The 19031-nt window shown below is 31.8% G+C and overlaps 2 protein-coding genes across 2 annotated transcripts; both read right to left on the bottom strand.

Annotated features, from left to right (window-relative positions):
• Positions 1 to 4712: 4712 nt before the first annotated feature.
• LOC129317245 (receptor-like protein EIX1) lies at positions 4713 to 13904 on the bottom strand. The gene is made up of 7 exons (XM_054961612.1): positions 13008 to 13904; positions 12371 to 12436; positions 12212 to 12225; positions 6923 to 7272; positions 6723 to 6837; positions 6114 to 6618; positions 4713 to 5045 (listed from the first exon to the last, which is right to left on the bottom strand). The coding sequence occupies exons 1-7, from the start codon at positions 13902 to 13904 to the stop codon at positions 4713 to 4715; spliced, it is 2280 nt and encodes a 759-aa protein (XP_054817587.1).
• A 35-nt stretch (positions 13905 to 13939) lies between these two features.
• On the bottom strand, positions 13940 to 15172 carry LOC129317244 (receptor-like protein EIX1). Its single transcript, XM_054961611.1, has one exon. The coding sequence runs from the start codon at positions 15170 to 15172 to the stop codon at positions 13940 to 13942; it is 1233 nt and encodes a 410-aa protein (XP_054817586.1).
• Positions 15173 to 19031: the final 3859 nt, after the last annotated feature.

Below are 19031 nucleotides of genomic sequence, written 5' to 3'. Positions count from 1 at the left end.
TACCACCAAATGAAGCTACTCTTTCCTTACTTCCTTTTCCGACCTTCTTGTGCTCTCTTCACCTGTGTATAAAAATAACGGAGTGAGACATATGTCTTAATAACTCAGAAGTGACCTCAATTACCAATTAGTAAGCAGAATAATAAACAAGAGATAAAGTAGCATATGTTTCAGTAAAAGCAATATCATATGCATACATAGGAATTCATTCTTATCAATCTCATCATGCTTATGCTAATGCATTCCTAGTTTCATCTAGTGGAATAATCTCTACAATCAGATCGGGACTTTCAGTCACATAAAACAGGGCCCATTATATTACTGCTCGAACCAAGTAATCTTCTTTGTGTATGTGTGGTTTCTTAAGTCTATTATGGTAGAGTTAAACTCTATGCTCTAGATCATTAGGACTTCTTAACCTTACATAGAGTAAGACTACAACCCCCTATCCTAGTTTAGGGTAACCTTGTAGATCATTCCATATCCTAGGTCCGTCGTGGCAGAGTCAAGTTCTACACTCTGGATCATCAAGATTTTTCTAAGTCTATCCTGGCAAAGTCATGTTCTATGCTTTGGATTATCAAGACTTCCTGAACCTCCTTAGAGTAGGGCCACATCCTCCTACTATAATCCAAGGTATAATCGCGGATGCGATGCATGTCAATGCACACATCATCTTAAATTCATTTTAATCAATACTTACATACCTGCATGTATACTCTTTTATAATATTGCTATTCTATCAGTCCATAACACAATGCACATAGTTATATAAAATATTTGTAAATAATTTCACTAACAAATAAGTAAAAAGGTTACTCCAGTTATTTTTAACCTTTACTAATAAGGGTTACTAATCACAGTAGGCTCTTAGGGGCGTAGATTCTCATGAGCAACTTCACAGATGCTCAATCTACACAACACAATGTCATTCAGTCAATTTTCAACTTTTCACATTAGCATTGATCTAACTAATTTGAATCCTTTAACACATAAAACAATCCAACTAGAATCCCTTTGAATTCATTTATCTACTATCTATAGTCATTGGCCCTATAGGCTATCCAATCGACTACATCTACCTCCTAGCTCATTTATTTGTCCAATTTTGCCATTTCAACCTAACTTTTAGGCTATTTTGAGTGTAAACTCATAAAACTCAACTATTTAACTCCAGACTAGTTATAAAACTTTAGTTTCGTATTCAATAGCTTGTTTTAAACTTTTTTTAGATTCTAACATCTTAGAACTTCATGATTCGATTTCTCAACTGATGAAATTCAATGAAAACAAGGTAGAAATGAAGTGTAGGGTTGTGTGATACTTACCTAGTAAGTCACTAACTGAAATAGACTCCAAATCTCCGAATATTGCAAGCCCTAGCAAATAAGAACTCCTCCTCCTCTCCAAACACATTTTCCTCTCTTTCCTCTTTTGTTTTCTCACATTCAAACTTAGCTTTTAAGCAAAAATCTGTTCTATGTGTTGTAGTGCATGTAGCTTTTGTCGTGGCGTATGGTGCAATGAGAAAATTCTCACTACTACTTGTGCATTATGCCCCGAACTACCATTTTACCCTTTAATCCTATCAATACAACATCCAAACAACACAAAATACCATTTCAACACCCAAACCACAATCTACTAATTACTAATTTACCCTTAATTAGCAATTAGTTTTTCAAGATTGAAATTCAAGATATTACATAATGAAACAGAATAAAGTAGCTATATGCAAGGTCACACCTATGCAGCTGAATGCAGACACACTGCTTACAGTCATGTTAGTCATGCCATATGCCTCCGACGCAGCCAACCCAATCACATCTGTCTCCTATAAATATTTAACATTAATCTCGATTGTAACCTCCTCCCAGTAGCATAAATAGGACTCCTCACGTTTGTAAAAGAGACATACTCCCCTCGTCCCTATATATAAGATATATTCTAGAAGCTTATTTTGTCCCTAAATATAAGGGGTGGCAATGAAATTTTTGAGTAATTAGACAATTTTACTCTTGTCTTGGGAAATGAAATAGATCATTAATTGCATATTTTCCCTACCACCATCATAATATTATTAGGGGTAAAACTGAAAAATCATTATGTTTTTATGTGAGTTCAACTAAATAACAAAATTTATTGGTATGCGAGATTTAGTTAAAAACACCTTATATATAGGGAAAAAGGGAGTAAGTTGAGAGAAACAGAGTGAGAGTTCAGCATTCGTTTTTCCCTTTTCTTCTAGTTTCTGTACCAATATTATAAGTGATTAATATTTAATTGTATAATTTCTGATTGTTCAATCCAAACTCTGTTGAAAATTGATACGTAATTAATTAATTATGTATTTTTTATTTCTTTTACATCGCTAATTGGTTTATGCTATCTTCAAATGAAAAAAAGTTGGCCAAATAATAAGAAATCTGTTCATTATAAGTTATGATAGCTAGGAAGCAAATAGAATATAATAATCAAATAATACTTTTCAAAGAGTATGACTGAAAATAATTCAAATAGCTTTGCAAGTGTCCGGAAAAGTAAGTGCATTAAAAAAGTAGTTGAATGAATTTCATCACAACGTGAAAAGAGAACTAATTTTTCTAAAGTTGTTCCTTAGCTTTGTCTCTTTGATCAAAAGGAAAGCGAAAGGAAGTAAAGAACACACGGAGGAAAGAAATAAATTTTAACGACATAATTACACAAACAAGTAAACATATGTACAATTAATAAAAATAAAGAAGAATTACGGTAAAATACCACAAAAAAATTAATTATTGTAAATAGTTTTATTTTAATTGTTAATAGATCTTCTAATAATTAATTTTTTTTGTGTTGCACCTAGATTTACTTCTCCCTAAAAATAATTGGACTAACTTTGTCTCAAAAGTCTCAAGTATTGGGATGACTCAGTAATATTATAAATTACATTAGCAAACTAGAAAATGCCATGTGCAATAATGTATGGGATTAGGAAGAAATTTTCCTCTTTTTTTTTTAATTTGTCTCTGAGCATTATTATTTTTATAATTTTTTTGTTTAATGGAATGTGACTATCATATTATATTTATTACTATACGATCTATTTTTAATGAACCACATAACATTGTAATTATTTTAATTTGTTTCCTTTAACAAACTTCGCTAGTCTTACATTGCATAAAATATGATTATAATAGTTGAATAAAAATAATAAATAGATGTTTGTATTTGTGATATCTTTTATAAAATGAGTATAATGTGGGATGGAGCAACACAAAATATGTTGATATGATATCATAATCATAAATGCACTAGAAAAAATATATTTGAAATGTCAGTAGTCATGGTCAAACATGTCTTCTCTGTTGCTGTGTTCAGTATCTTTGTCCCTGAATTATATTTTCTACATTATATGTTCCTTTGTTTTTATTCATAGAACAGAGAAAAAAAATAATCAATTTAAAATATGACACTACCTCTTCATAATAATTGGACACACAGAATCTGTACAAACAGCCAAATCAAGCATTTTACTCACAAAATCTGAACAACAATTAAAAACTACATAGTAATCACAATAACATACACACACATCCTACAAAACACCTTTTTTTTTTTTTTTTGGGTCTTCAACATTACAACACTTTAATAGCCCGAAAACTTTTGAACACTTCAAGCAGTGACACTAGAGCTTGACCCTAAATTTCATAGCTAGCAAAGCTATGGGGATGTATACCAATCTAAAACTTCCTTCAATCAACTCCCTATTATAACGAAAAACAAATAAGAATAATATCAATTAACTGCTACATATAAATCGCCACATAAAAACCAAGGTATATATATTTTTTATTTTTTATTTAAATACTTTAGAAAAATAAAATAATTTTATACAAGAATGAGTTTTTCTCCTTCTTCACCGACAACATATTAAAGTATAAAGTTTGGACTATAAACAAAAAGTATGCTGTTTAATAACGACAGCTTCTTTTAAAGATATATACGGAGCATAAATTTAATTTGGACGCTTAAAAAATCAATAAATTTTAGTTGACAATTGAAACTAATCGTGTATCCTATAGGTTTGTTGGAGATTCATAGGAGATAGTTGTTTCATTACATAAAGTGAGAATAATAATAAAGTCCTAAAATAGAGAATGTATGACAGTAATTAAAGTTCCTGACAAAATTTTTTAAAAAATAAATTACAAATATTGATTCACACAGTTGCAAACAAGAATCTTAGTTTCAAATTGAGAGTTAAATTTAAAATTTAAATATCTTATTTACAATTAAAATTTCTGAATTTACAAGTGTCTGAATATATATTTACAATTGATTTTACAAAAGAAAAATTAAATTTTCAGGATCTAACTGTCATAAATTCATTGTTTTGGAACTTTAATGTCATTCTCCTTTACATCAACGGAGACTTAACTTGTGTTATGCACCTGATTTATTGGGCAGCAAACAGAACAGGAAGTTATTACAACAATGATGAATATGTTAAGAAATAAAAATAATTATAAAAAAAGAAAATTTTGAATTTGAATAAAGTGAAAAAAAACTTAGCTTCTTAATTGACCTGGTGTTGTCTCATATTCCTGTTCAGCGGAATTTTCGAAGCTTTATGGCCACAAAGACGTAGATTTGATCCACCACACCATAAAATAATCGAAAATAAGTGTGCCTCCATGTTCTATCGCTAGGAACAGAGAACCACAAATAACCTAGAATCCCACCGCAAATCGAACTCCCATCCCAAGATACAATGACCTCAAAAAACCATCATCTTCACTTCCTTCAACTTGCTTTGTATTATCTAGTTTTTCTGGTAATGTGTAGTTCTTTTGAAGAGGGGCTCCATAAAGGTCTGGATTTCCAGTGTAACTCCATGGATCAAAGCTTTGAAGCTGAGTCCTTAAAGGAATTTGTCCGCTGAAACGGTTGTATGACAAATTCAAATCACTTAGAAAAGATAGACCAGACATACTCTGGGGAATGTTCCTATGAAGACTGTTATGGGAGAATTCTAGAGATTCTAGATCTTTCATCTCTCCGATCTTTCAAGGATTGTAACTTGGTGAGCTTGAACAACCGTACAGAAATTTCTCCTAACAGTTTGTTAGCTAATAGGTCAATGCTTCGCGCAAGCTTGAGATTTTCCTCATACTCTAATTGTTGACCCTTTGTGTGCAAATCAATTCTAAACTTGGAAGGAAATGGGATTCCATATCTTGAGACTCTTTCAATGGTTAAAAATTTTCAAGAAATCCTGAGACCAAATTAGTTATATTGGGCAAACAATAAGGGGTTGAACTTGAAAATTTGTTATTGGCAAGGTCCAATACAATCAAAGAAGAGAGACTACATAGCTATGGAAGAATGTTTCTAGTGAATTGATTGGATCTCAACTTCACAACTGAAACATTTCGCGGCATCCATATTAGTATGCTGCTAGAAAAGTGGCTTCCTTCTAAATTGATTAACACCAAAGATTTGCAATTATGTGTTGCAAATAGTGGGTAGAACCTCAATTTGAGTTGTGCTAAGTACACTGTTTTTAAGAGTTATTTTATCCCACGTCATCGATCAATTTTATAGAAACTCCCTAGGATTATCATCCTAAAAATTTCAAGGGCATAGAACAATAGAGAGCAACATATCAAAGCACTCAGACAGCATAACACGAGGAGGGAAGAAGAGGCTCGAAAACTCAACACAGTGATCACTGGATGCTCACCAATTGAAGATGAATGTTGGACACCTATCAACACTGGTTGAAGGAATAAAATGCCAAAAAGCTTCAGTTACAGAATGTTGGAGTAATAAATCCTTGTTCAAGACCTCTATTACTGAACATTGGTAAAGAATTCCATTTAAGCAAAATAAATTAAAAAATTATTTTCACAAAATAATTCTAATAAAAAAAATCCAATGCCTCTTGAACTCATGTGCAACAAAGGCATAAAGCTATCTCATGCATGTAAAAACACTTTTCTTCCAAGCCCTCTATAAACTTTTTTATTTTTTTTATTCTTTAATATAGCTCTCCTCATCCAAGCAATGTGGGACTTTTTCTATCGACACAATTTCTCAATAATTACAACATTATGAAAAGTCCAAGGTACATGGCCGGAAAAGCCGTTATCATGTAAATCTAGTGCCCTTAGCTGATATAACGACGAGCCCATCGCTGGAGGAACTTGACCAACCAGCTGATTATTTCCTAAGTATATATAAGAGAAAAATGTCCAATTGCTCCAACAATCTGGAAGTTCTTCAGTGAGATAACTATTTGATATGTCCAAATACTTCAAAGCATAACCGTTAGTCCCAGCGGTGTGACATAATAAAGAAGATAAAGATCTCGAAAAAGAGTTGTAAGCTAAACTCAAAGCTTGCACCCTATTTGATGCTTGAGGAAGTCGTCCTTTGAATCTATTAAATGACATAAGTACTTTCAAACCTTCCAGTAACAAGTTCGATATACCTCCGTTAATTGAGTTCTGAGACAAATCCAAAACTTCAAAGCACCTTTGGTCGATGTTTGTTGGAAGTTTACCACTCAATTCGTTAAAGCTAATATCTAAAGCTCCTAAACTTGATGCATTTACAAGATTAGAAGGAATGAAACTGTAAACGAGTTATTAGATAGATCAAGGTTATATAATCTATCAAACTGGCCAAGCCAATCAGGTATGGATCCTTTGAGTTTGTTGTCATATAGATATAAGGACAGCAGATTTTGATAGCCTGAAAAATCTGGAATTGGACCTCTCAAATTGCATTGATTGAGGCGAAGAAAGGTGAGGTCATTGCTAAGATTGAACAACCATGAGGTAGTTTCCATATCTAAAATCATTTAGACCGAGATCAAGAGTTGAAAGTGAGCTAAAATTGGCACATTCGAGGGATAGAATTGAGCTGTTCAAATTACAATCATACAAATATAATTCTTCCAGAGATAGCAAAGCCAATGACTGAACTAAATTCGTTTCACTAGGAAGGTGAATGCCACTGAGATCGAGAAGTGTCAGGGAGGGAAGTCGAGAGTAAAGCCAATGAAAATTATCAATACGAAGATGCATGTTGTATGATAAGTCCAGGTGATCAAGCAGAGAAAAATTTGCTAGCAAATGACCATGAGTTGCAGCAACAGAACTATTGATGGACGGCGTGTTTATTCGTTCAAAGTCATTGTAGCTCAAGTCTAACAATTCCAGAAATTCAAGAGCAAGTAAAGAAGATAAGTTGATTTCACTCTCAAGGGTTCTGGACCATTTTGATCTGTGTTGGACAGAAGAAGAAATTGGACTCTGTCAGTGTCATCACATTCAACTCCTTCCCATTCACAACAATCTTGCTTAGACGACCAAGAGGAGAGGTGGCCAGAAGGATCTACAACGCCTTGTTTGAAGATTAAAAGCAAAGTTCGATCCCTATCATTGCAGCAGAAGCTCAACGGAATGTGACAGCACATAGAAGCATCATCAGAAGAAATGAGATTTGTGATGCGAAACTGATGCTTGTTTGATATCAAAGCAAGTACTTTCAAAACGAGTTTCTGCAAGCGAAGAGTTTGTTATTTCTCTCCAAGGTTTTTTTATCTGTGAGCGGCCTTCGTGTTTGGCCATTTTCTCCAATATTATGTTTTAAAACAACTTACCAACATCTCTTTGAAATAAAAAATAAATTGCATAAAATATCTCTTTTATTTTCAAAATTTATCCAAATATCTCTTCTAAAAACACAAAATAAATCACATGGAATTTTTAACGACATAACAAAACACAAACAAGTGATGAATATGCAATCTGTGAAAATAATTGAACTAACCTTGTCTCAAGAGTCTTGAGTTCACATATTGCTTTTAAATTCACTTTTCTCCAAAGGAAATTACCATTAATGGGAATCAAAGCTGAATGCCGACAGAAACAACTTTAAATATATATGAGGATCATAAATTTTATTTAGATGATTAAAATTAATTTGAACTTGAAAGTTTAGACATTTTAAAATAAAAATTAACAAATTTTAATTTGATGACAAATAAACAAGAACAGTGGAAGTACAAAACCTTATGACTCTAGTTTTATTGAGTTATTCTTCTTTATCAAGTTTTATAAACAAGAACAGTGGAGTATTGATTATTAAACATAACTTTATTTGATATGGGTCTTCATATATCAACTCTTCTCACTTTTTATTGTCCATTTGAACACATGACATGACATGTAGGTGGGCACAAACATCAACCCCAAATGACACCTCAATGTTGACCTTCCTATTCTAGTTTTAGTTCGCTTATGTTTAGACAACATAATAATAATAATAATAAGTTTGCAAAAAAATTAGATTTATAAAATATGAAACTGTTGCTTATATGCTGATGAGCTGTGTGTGAATTAGCCTTCGTTGGCTACGCAAAGTCATATTAAGCGCATACAAACAAATCTTTAAAAAGAGAATTTGGATTTGGTAACTATACTTATTACAAACATTGGATGCCTGTATCATGTGAGTCATTGAAATCTAGATTAATAGTTTAGATAAACTTACTCTTTTATTAATTTCAAGTAGAGTATGAATTTAGAACTATTAATCTGAATTTTAACAATTTAGGTAATACAGGCACTCAATACTTACAGTAATTACAATCACTGAATCCAAATTCACAAAAAGTCTGTGTCCAACTAAGAAAAGGAATTATGGAACATGAGAAAAATGAGAAGGAAGTGAGTTAAAAACACGCCAAGCGAAAGTGAGTAAAATATTGTAAAGAAACATTCTTCGAAGACACAACACCAACAAGCAAACACATCCAACGCGGGTAGCGTGAGAAGGTGCTTATCTTTAAATAGAGCAAATATTATACTCCCTCATGTATTCATTATATGCCGCCTTCTAAATGAATTTTTTGCTCCTTTAATAAAAAACTGTTGATGAAGTATTAATTATATTTTTTTAATATTACTTTTATTTAAACTCATTAATTAGAAAAGATAATGTAATGTAAACCTACATTTTTTAAAATATAAATAAAATTAAAAATTTATTTTATTTTCAGATAAAGTTAATAACTTGGATTCTGGTGAAGTCAGAGGTGGTTAGAGATGTTTTATAATAAAGTGAAAAGAAAGTAAGTGATTAACATTTAACTAGATTTTTGGCTATTAATTTAGTTCATTAATCTTCTGAATTTTGTCTTTAGAACTCTCAGATCCAATACACTAAATTATTTCATTTGAGAAAACCCTCCCTTTATTAAAGGAAATTAAGGAATATCACTTTATAAGGTTACATTAAATTTTAAATGCATTTCTTTTCTAATGATTACCCAATTGTAATGTATCAACTCCGTGCCTTGCGGGGTTAAAATCTAGTTCTATTTAAAAGTGAGACACTGAGACATAATTAATTAATTAACTAATTAACTATGTGAATTTATTTATTTCCTTGCATCGTTAATTGGTTTATGCTTTCTTCAAAATTCAAATGAAAAGAAGTTGGCCGAACAATAAGAAATACATTCATTAATTAGACGGCTAATAAAAGACTGATACATCGAACCAAAGTTTTCATGTGGACAACAAATCAAAGTTATGATAGGAGGGAAATAAAATATAATTAAATAATAAGTACATATATGAAAATATTTGAATGAACTTCATCATCATGTGAAAAGAGAACAAATTTTTCTAAAGTCAGTTTCTATCTCATTTGATCAAGATGGGCGTCAAAAAAGAATATATATATATATATACACGCGCGTAATTATTCCGAACAAAAATCTTAAAAAAAAGATGAAAGAATTACATTAAAATTCCACACAAAAAAATTAATTATTATAAGATTCAGTAATAACTAAACTAAGGAGATTAATAACACAATCAATTGTCAATCTCCTTCATTCAGTTGTCACTGAACTTTATAATAATTAATTTCTTTATATGGGATTTGAACGTAATTATCTCAAAAGAGATTGTTTTTGACTAAAAATTTTAACATATTAGAGACAACATTTTAAAAGTTGGACTAGATGTTAAATAAGAAAAGTTAGCACATCTCCGTTTTTACAGACTAATGGATTAAATTGACAGTCAAACTAGTGACAATGATTAAATAAAAATTAATATAAGTGCATATAAAATATATATATATATAAAGAAATAAATTCACATTATACTTAATTGTGAATAAAATAATAAAGCATGATTATAAATCAACAATATTATAAATTTTATCAAATATAAATGAATTTTGATTAAATAGGAAGTTTTTTTTTTGGCCTGAAAAAAAAACCATAGGAGGTAATAACACGCTCAAGGGGAAAATCATGTTAGTGTATGAGTAGTTGGTAACTTCCTTTTGTAATAAAGTATTAAAAAGAAACAATTTTTAGCGATGTAATTATGCAAACACGTTTGAATCACTTTTCTCTAGAAATTGCCATGACATGGGTATTAATTTACGGCCCCACCTTTATATATATATATATATAGAGAGAGAGAGAGAGAGTCTGCTTAAAAACTATTCCCTCCGATTCTATTTATAAATCATTTCTACCAACCTCATCAATACCAATACAATAAAAGTACAAGGAATAAAAGTAAGTAAAATTTCAAACATGCCCCTATATAACAAATCTAAAAAGTAATGTCCTGTTACTTTTTCTCTCTCATGAAGGGTAATTTTAAAAATACCTCTCAAATATTACCTAAAAAGACACACCGTGACTTATAAATGGGACCAAATACACCTTTTAAAATTGGACTTCTAAATGGGACCGGAGGGAGTAAGTTGTTAAGTTTAATTTTACCGTACTCTTCCGTTTTTAAATATATAAAAAATTCGCTTTAAGACAATTGGTTAATTTTAATAATTATATTTAAAATTAAAATATTGTTATAATTAATGTTTACTTTTATTTAATTTAATGATATTTTAATTTTAACTTTTCTTGACTTCCCATCGTTTTTGAATTTGAATACCTTTTCTCAAGGAAATTGCTATGAAATGAGTATAGTAAAGTGAAATTGCTGTTTGTTTCGTTTGTTTCTTGTGGATGCTTGGTAACTCAATCAGAATATTTGTAAAATAAAAACAAAGAATATATTTTAATTTTTTTATAAAAAAAGTTTGTGAAATAAAATAATATTCCAAGGGTGACTTTTTTTAAATGACACTTTAACTATTAAAAAACTTAAATTTGGAAATATCTCAATGCCGATTCAAACAGCAACAACTTCAAAGGTATATGAGGAGCGTAAATTTACCTTCGATAACTAAAAACTAGATTTGGGATGTTTAGATATTTTAAAATAAAAATTAAGGACAGCTAGGAACATTATTTTTTCAGTTAAGAATCTTGAAATTTTGAAATTGTAAAAAAAGACCTTAGTTATTAACTGGTATTAAAAATTTTCTGAGTCAATTTTCCGTATTTTTAGTACTCATTTTTTCACATTTTCAACATTCAATTTGTCAATTTCTTAGCAGTTATCTTAAATGTTTTCAATACTTATCTTTCATGTCTTCAATAGTGAATGACCACTTATTTTTAAATTTAGAAGATGAGTATTGAAAATATTTGAAGTGATCATTGAAATAAAAAAAAATAAAAAATTGAGTACTGAAACTGCTAAATATGACCACTGAAGAAGATGCATATTGAAAAAAAATTCAATCAGAAATTTTATCCCAACTAAGCACCATGATCTTTTTCTAAAATTTCATAATTTTAGGGTGCCTAAATGTAACTAATGTCCTTAGAAGATACTTAAATATCATTTTCCCGATCATATAATGTTTGTTTGGTTGCAAGAAAAGCAGCTTCTAGAAGGATTTGTTTTAAGGCAAGGGAAGCAACGCTTGAAATAACATATAAGAGACACTCACGCTTGTCAAGTCTTCCCCCCAAATTATTTGTTGATATATCCAATTGCGTTTTGGTTGAAAATTGTTTTTAGTTATCTGGTCCGTATCATGTTTCTGGAACATTTTCCCGTACCTCATGCGAGCTTCACATTTTCCAGTACATTTTTCAGAATGGTATAATCTATCTTAAGACGCATCTGCAACATTCTACAAATCATGACACCAACATGAGAATAGCAAACTTAAAAATAAGATCTCTCAATTCTCTCATGTTTCACTATAACTAAAATATGACAACTCTTCTTAGTGAAAGTGGACATAAATTTGTATAGACAGCCAAACATAGTACCTCTCACACACAATCTGAACAACACAAACAATAACAGTAATCACAATGACGTAACACACACACACACAGCCCCAGACTTCCACATCCAACAACATTTGATTACTTGAAGTTGGGACACTAGAGCTTTTGACCCAAACATCATCGATCAAAGAGAAAAACCAGCAAAGCTTCTGCAACTGCTGTGATGGAGCCTCGTAAGTACGTACTTCGATCAGCTACATGTTGCTATGAAAAATAAGCGGGAATGATATGAAGTCACTGCAAATAGTCATGTTAGAGTTTAGGCAATAGAGCATTTGGATGAATAATAATTACACATAATTTCAATTTACAATATAACAACAACAACTACTACTACTACTCATATGCATCAACCTACTTGGAAAAAATTACTCGATTTCAAATACATATAAAAATTAAATTGAAATTCATGGAAAGGGATTCCATGTAAAAATAATGTCATAACCGCCACCAAGAGCATGCAGCCACATGATACACACACACACACACACACACATATATAAATAATAGATGTTGCTACTAAACATATATTGCAATGCATATTCTACCAAGTGTCACACAATTAAACATATCACAATCGAAGAGAACTTTGAAGTTAATAGACATTAAAAGAAAAAAAAACTTCATAACCGACCTGACTCGTAGCTTTTCTTATTTAGTGGAATCGTCGAAGCCTTATGGCCACGGCAACATGGATTTGGTTGACCATTCCATCAAACGATCGAAAGTAGGCGTGCCTCCATGTCCTATTTAGGAACAAAGAGCCACTAACTACCCAGAATCCCACGGCAAATCCAACTCCCATTCCAAGATACAATGACCTCAAAAAAGCATCCTCGTCGTTTCCTTCAACCTCCTTTGTATCGTCTGGTTTTTCTAGTGCAGTGCAGTTATTTGGAAGAGGAGCTCCACAAAGCTCAGGATTCCCAGTACAACTCCATGCATCAAAACTTTGAAGTTGAGTCCCCAGTGGAATTTGTCCGCTGAAATGGTTGTATGATAGATTCAAATCACTTAGGAAAGATAAACCAGACATGCTCTGGGGAATGTTCCCATGAAGACTATTATGGGAGAAATCAAGAGATTCTAGATCTTTCATCTCCCCAATTTGCTTTTGTATCTCTCCTATCAAATAATTATAAGACAAATTCAAGGATTGTAGCTTGGCTAGCTTGAACAATTGTACAGGAATTTCTCCTGATAGTTTATTGGCTGATAGATCAATAATCCGTACAAGCTTCAGATTTCTCTCATACTCTAATTGTTGACCCTTTGTGTGCAAATCAATTTTGAATTCATGTGAAATTGGGAAGCCATATTGATCATCAATTTCGATGGTTAACACATTTCCCTGAAATTCTGAAATCAAACTTAGGATATTGGGTAGACAATGAGGGATTGATCCAGAAAGATCGTTATTTGCAAGATCCAGTACAATCAAAGTAGAGAGATTGCATAGCTGTGGAGGAATGTTGCCTGTAAATTGATTGGATCTCAGCTTCACAACTGATACATTTTGTGGCATCCATGTTGGTATACTTCCAGGTAAGTGGTTTCCTTCCAAATTGATCAGGACCAAAGATGTGCAATTATGAAAAGTCCAAGGTACATGACCAGAAAAGCCGTTATCATGTAGGTCTAGCACCCTCAGATGATATAATGATGAGCCCATAGTCGGAGGAACTTGACCAACCAACTGATTATTCCCTAAGTATATATAAGACAACAATGGCCAATTGGTCCAACAATCTCTGGAAGTACTTCGGCAAGAAAATTATTTGTTAGGTCCAAATACTTCAAAGGATTCTGGTTAGCCTCAGTGTGACACACTAAAGAAGATAAAGACCCCGAAAAAGCATTGAAAGCTAAATCTAAAGCTACGACCCCTTCTGATACTCGAGGAAGCTGTCCTTTGAATTTGTTAAATGACATGAGTATTGCCCCATTGTTTAGGAACATGTTCGATATGTCTCCAGTAATTGAATTATGAGACAAATCCAAAAGCTTGAAAGCATGCTCACCAAGATTTTTTGAAAGCGTACCACTCAAGTCATTGAAGCCAATATCTAAAACATTTAAAGGATCATGTTGGCCAAGCCAATCAGGTATTGGTCCTTTGAGTTTGTTTCCAGATAGATCTAAGATCTCCAGGTTTTGATAGCCTGAAAAATCTGGAATTTGACCTCTCAAATTGCATTGACTGAGGTAAAGATCGTAGAGGTCTGTGCTAAGATTGAACAACCAATTAGGTATTCCAAATCGAAAATCATTTAGACTGAGACCAAGACTTAAAACTGAGCTAAAATTGGCATCTCCGACAGATAAAATAGAGCTGGTCAAATTACAATCTTGCAAATGCAATTCCCCCAGAGGTAGCGAAGCCAATGTTTGAACCCAATTCGTTTCACTAGGAAGATGAATGCGACTGAGATCAAGATATACCAGGGAAGGAAATCGAGAGAGCCAATGAAGATTATCAACATGAAGATTATGCTTGTTGTGTGATAAGTCCAGGCGATGAAGCAGAGAAAAATTTGCAGGTAAATGACTATGACCAACAACAGAAGAATTTATAGATGGTGTGCTTATGCGTTCAAAGTCATTGTACCTCAAGTCCAATTCTTCTAGAAATTCAAGCGCAAGTAAAGAAGATAAGTTGATTTCACCTTTCAAGGATTCTGAACCATTTTTCTTTATGTTGTTCAAATAAAGATATTGGACCCTGCTGGTGTTGAGAGTACAAGTAACTCCAAGCCATGAACAACAATCTTGGTGAGTAGGGGACCAAGAGGAAAGCCGGCCGGAAGGATCAGCAATGCCTTGTTTGAAGATTAACAGCAGAGTTCGATCCCTGTCATGGCAGCAGATGATTCTGTGGAATGTCACGGCACATAGCAGCATCAACAGAAGAAAAGAGATATGCGACGTGAAACTAGGCATGTTCATGATGCTTGTTTGATTTCAAAGAGTGGTTTCAAAACGGGTTTCTGCAAGTGAAGTTTGTTATATAATTTCTCTCGCTTGGTTTATATATAGGAGTGGAGTTCATGTTTGGCTATTTCTATCTGAGTACGCTATTCGGTTATAATTTTTTTTAGTTGTATTAAATCTAGAGACTGATATACCCTTGCAAATAGTTTTTTTAGGAGCAAAATTGCCCTTCCGCTAAAGACAGGTCATCTTTGCTATTATTTGTCAATGTAAAATATTTGTAGGACTCATGCAAAGTGATAAGAAGATTTTCTAATTCATTTTGCCACTATTTCATCACTAAAATCAAACTTGGTTCCTATCACTTTCAACCCTTTTGGCTCACGTTAGATGATTAAAATGAGTTGGAATGTGTTTTTGCTACTGTGCGTAAACCCCATAATTATTTCACATCAATAAATAATAGAAAATATGATAATTGTTTGATGGAAAGGTAATTTTGTTCATGAAAAAATTGTTTAGGGTGAATATCACTTCACTCTTCAATACAAAGTGCCTAGCCTTCCTTGAAAAAATTTATGAAAACAATGGTTTTTAACTTTATGTATTAAATTATAAAAAAAATTAAATTTTTCTGTTGGCAGAAAACATATAAAAAATCAAATTTAATCATACACACAAACTCTTTTTTATTTTCCCTTAAATTTAATACGCGGGCACACACCCTCCCTCCCTCCCACCCTCCCTCCCTCCAGTCCCTATTATTATTATAGGCACCTTCTGGAAACTTTAATATAAGTCACATACATGATTATTAATTAAAGTTTTCCAATTTTAGGTACTCCTAGCAAATTATTAAAATAATTTTAATTCTTATTTATTATTTTTATATGGCTGCTCGAATATTATGTTTTTTTAATAGAGATAAAATTGAAATAATTTTTTTAATTTTAAAACCTATTTAATGAGTCACAACAGGGGTGACTATTAATTATGTAAATTTAGATTATGCCTGTCCATGAATTGCTTCTAAAGTCTTTGCCCCCAAAACACACTAAGTTAGAGTCTACTTTTTCTTGTCCATTGCCATTTGAATAACGCGAACACGTAAATTAACAAATACTAAAATAATTGAATTAGCTTTGTCTCAGGAGTGTTGAGCTTCCCATTGCTTTTAATTTGAATCCCTTTTCTCATGAAGTTGCTACGAATCAAATGAATAATGTAATTTGTGCCCAACCTACGTAATCCTCTTAGAAACTATGTTACTCCCTCCGGATCATAATACATATTATTGTTAACTAATTTATATTTTTTAAAAAATTAAAGTTGGTTAAATCATGAAAATTTTTTAAAACATCGTAGGACTGAAAATAATTAAAATAACTTTCCAATTCTCTGCAGAAAACTAATGTGTGCATGAAAATATTAGTTAAATGAACTGCATGATCATGTGAAAAGAGAACAATTTTTTCTAAAGTCGTTTCTATCTTTGATCAAGATGCTGGCGTAATTAGAGGATATTTGGTAAGGAAAAGGAAGTAAAGAACACGTAATTAGCGTGTTAGAAGTTGGCACTTGGTAACTTCTTCCTCTTGCAATAAAGTATTATAGAAAGAAACATTTTTTTAATAACGACATAATTATTATGCAAACAAGTAAACATACGATCAGTAAAAATAATTGAAATAACTTTGTCTTGTGAGTTCCCATTGCTTTTGATTTTTGAATCACTTTTCTCAAGGAAATTGCTGTGACATGGAAATGCGTATAGTTAAAGAAAGAGGATGTTTCAGCTGCATCAAAGGCTATCCTTTAGCTCAATATTAATTTTGTATTTCGTTATTGAAACTAAAACTATGACAACTATAGTACAATGTAAATTCCAAAAGCATTTGATAAGATTTTTGGGAGAATCACACTGTAGGACCCTAAAACAATAAAAATTTTTATTTGGGCTCAATATAGTCTGATATTGCACCACAGGCTCAAGAACTCTTGTTGCAATTTTTTTTTGGAGTGAAAGTACAATTTTGTCCTTTTGTAATTTGAAAACTTAGATCATATATAATATAATGTCTATGGATACACAACACGATATCCATAGATATACAATATAATGTTTATGCGTGTCTAGTTAATCTATAGATTAAAATATACATCACATAAAGCATATACAATACAATATCCATGGATGCGTAACACGATGTTCATGAATTCTCAACACAATGTTCATATATATCCAATTAATCTATATGCTAATTAAAATAAAGTCACATAAAGTATGCATAACACAATGTCCATAGATGCACAATATCATATTCATGAATTCTCAACACAATATCCATGTGTGTCCTGTGTTGTATATTATTTATGTCACTTGTACATTTCATTAAACTTACTAATCAATTAAACACATATGCATATTGTATTGTGCATTCATGGACATTATATTGTGTATAATCTACGTTTTCAAATTATATAAGAACAAAATTATACTTTCACTTTCAAAAAAAATTGTAATAAGAGCTCTTGAGCCTACAATGTAATAGCAGAATATTTTGGGACTATAGTGCAATTTTCTGCTATTTTGAGGCCTGCAATGTGATTCTCCCAAGATTTTTTGTGTCATTCGTTAAAACTAAAAATACGATTTTTATCAAAATTAAAATCATGTCAAGTAATCCCCTCATTTGAAAGTTGCAACTGATTATGAAGCTGTTATATCCTACAATTAACATGTTCATTTAGTCAGATTATGACGATTAGGAAATAATGATTGGCTCTATATGGAATCTGGCCAGCAAAAGGTTAAAACAGTCATTTTCTCTTGTCAGGCTTTTTGGGTGGCATCAAAATTCTTAGAAACTATGTTAACTTTTACAACATCATTTACTAAATTAAAGGAAACGGATGATTTCCTCCTTGGCCATTTGATTCATCAAAGGCTACATTTAGCTTAATATGAACTTCGTATTTGGTTAGATTTGGCAAGCACGTGATCAATTCCAAAAGCATTTGACATCTGTTAGGAATGTGGAGCGTAGGCCAAAAATTGGAGAAGAAAACAAATGAGCAGACAAAGAATATACATCTTCACTGAAAAAGAGATATAAAGAAGGGAGATAAAGATACAATAACTAAGAGGTAGACAAAGTAAAAGAAACAGAGATATTTCTTTTGAATCAATCTCCTTGCTTGTTGCTCAACCCGTCCCGTTCAGTCCTGACAACATTAGATATAGGATCGAGCCAACCCTTAGAACAGCAGCACAACCTTGTTTAATTTAAATCGGTGTGATAGGATGTTGTTTGTTAAGTTAATATTAAATGAGGTAAAAATCATTTTGAAGTTATTACAAAATTATTTTGATTGTTGAGGTAAAAAAATAATTTTGATCCAAGGGTTAAAGTTATGATTACCATTTTATAGTGCCAAACCCGAATATTGGTCATTTGCTTTTGGGATTTTTTCTGCTCTTTTAAATAGGAGTAGTCTGCAATAGAACCATTTACAAATTATATTGAAGTCAGTTTTACTTTTATCACAAACCTTTATAAAAGCAACTAATGGTATTGCACAAACATTAAAAATAGAAGTTAAAGATAAACTATACAACCATTGACTGAAGAAGGTCGATCATTCTCTGCCTCATCAAATTTTTTTTTTTTTTTTTGATTGCAGAAAGCATCTACAATTGGGTTTTATTACCAAACAAGAAAAACACAATCAGACTGTCAATAAAGTGAATGTGTATCATATGTTTTATTATACAGGCCTTTATAAAACCTATGAAAAGTAAGTATATATTACCTAGCACCCCATCTTTATGTCTTTTTCTTTTCTTTTTACATTCATAAAATAATTT

The sequence above is a fragment of the Prosopis cineraria genome, unplaced genomic scaffold (assembly GCF_029017545.1).
Source record: "Prosopis cineraria cultivar Desert tree isolate PC_DT_omini unplaced genomic scaffold, ASM2901754v1 PC8, whole genome shotgun sequence".
Taxonomy (NCBI): Eukaryota; Viridiplantae; Streptophyta; class Magnoliopsida; order Fabales; family Fabaceae; genus Prosopis; species Prosopis cineraria.
Note: the sequence above shows the minus strand (reverse complement) of the source record. Positions and strands in the feature narration are given on the sequence as shown.

Excerpts from the sequence above, each read along its gene's own strand:
- LOC129317244 (XM_054961611.1), bottom strand. The coding sequence starts at position 15,172 with ATGCCTAGTTTCACGTCGCATATCTCTTTTCTTCTGTTGATGCTGCTA.
- LOC129317245 (XM_054961612.1), bottom strand. The coding sequence starts at position 13,904 with ATGGGCTCATCATTATATCATCTGAGGGTGCTAGACCTACATGATAAC. Across the intron at positions 12,437-13,007 it reads GATTTGCCGTGGGATTCTGG|CAACATGTAGCTGATCGAAG; the intron begins GTAGTTAGTGGC and ends TATTTTTCATAG. Across the intron at positions 6,619-6,722 it reads TCAGGCTATCAAAATCTGCT|TTTCATTCCTTCTAATCTTG; the intron begins GTCCTTATATCT and ends ACTCGTTTACAG.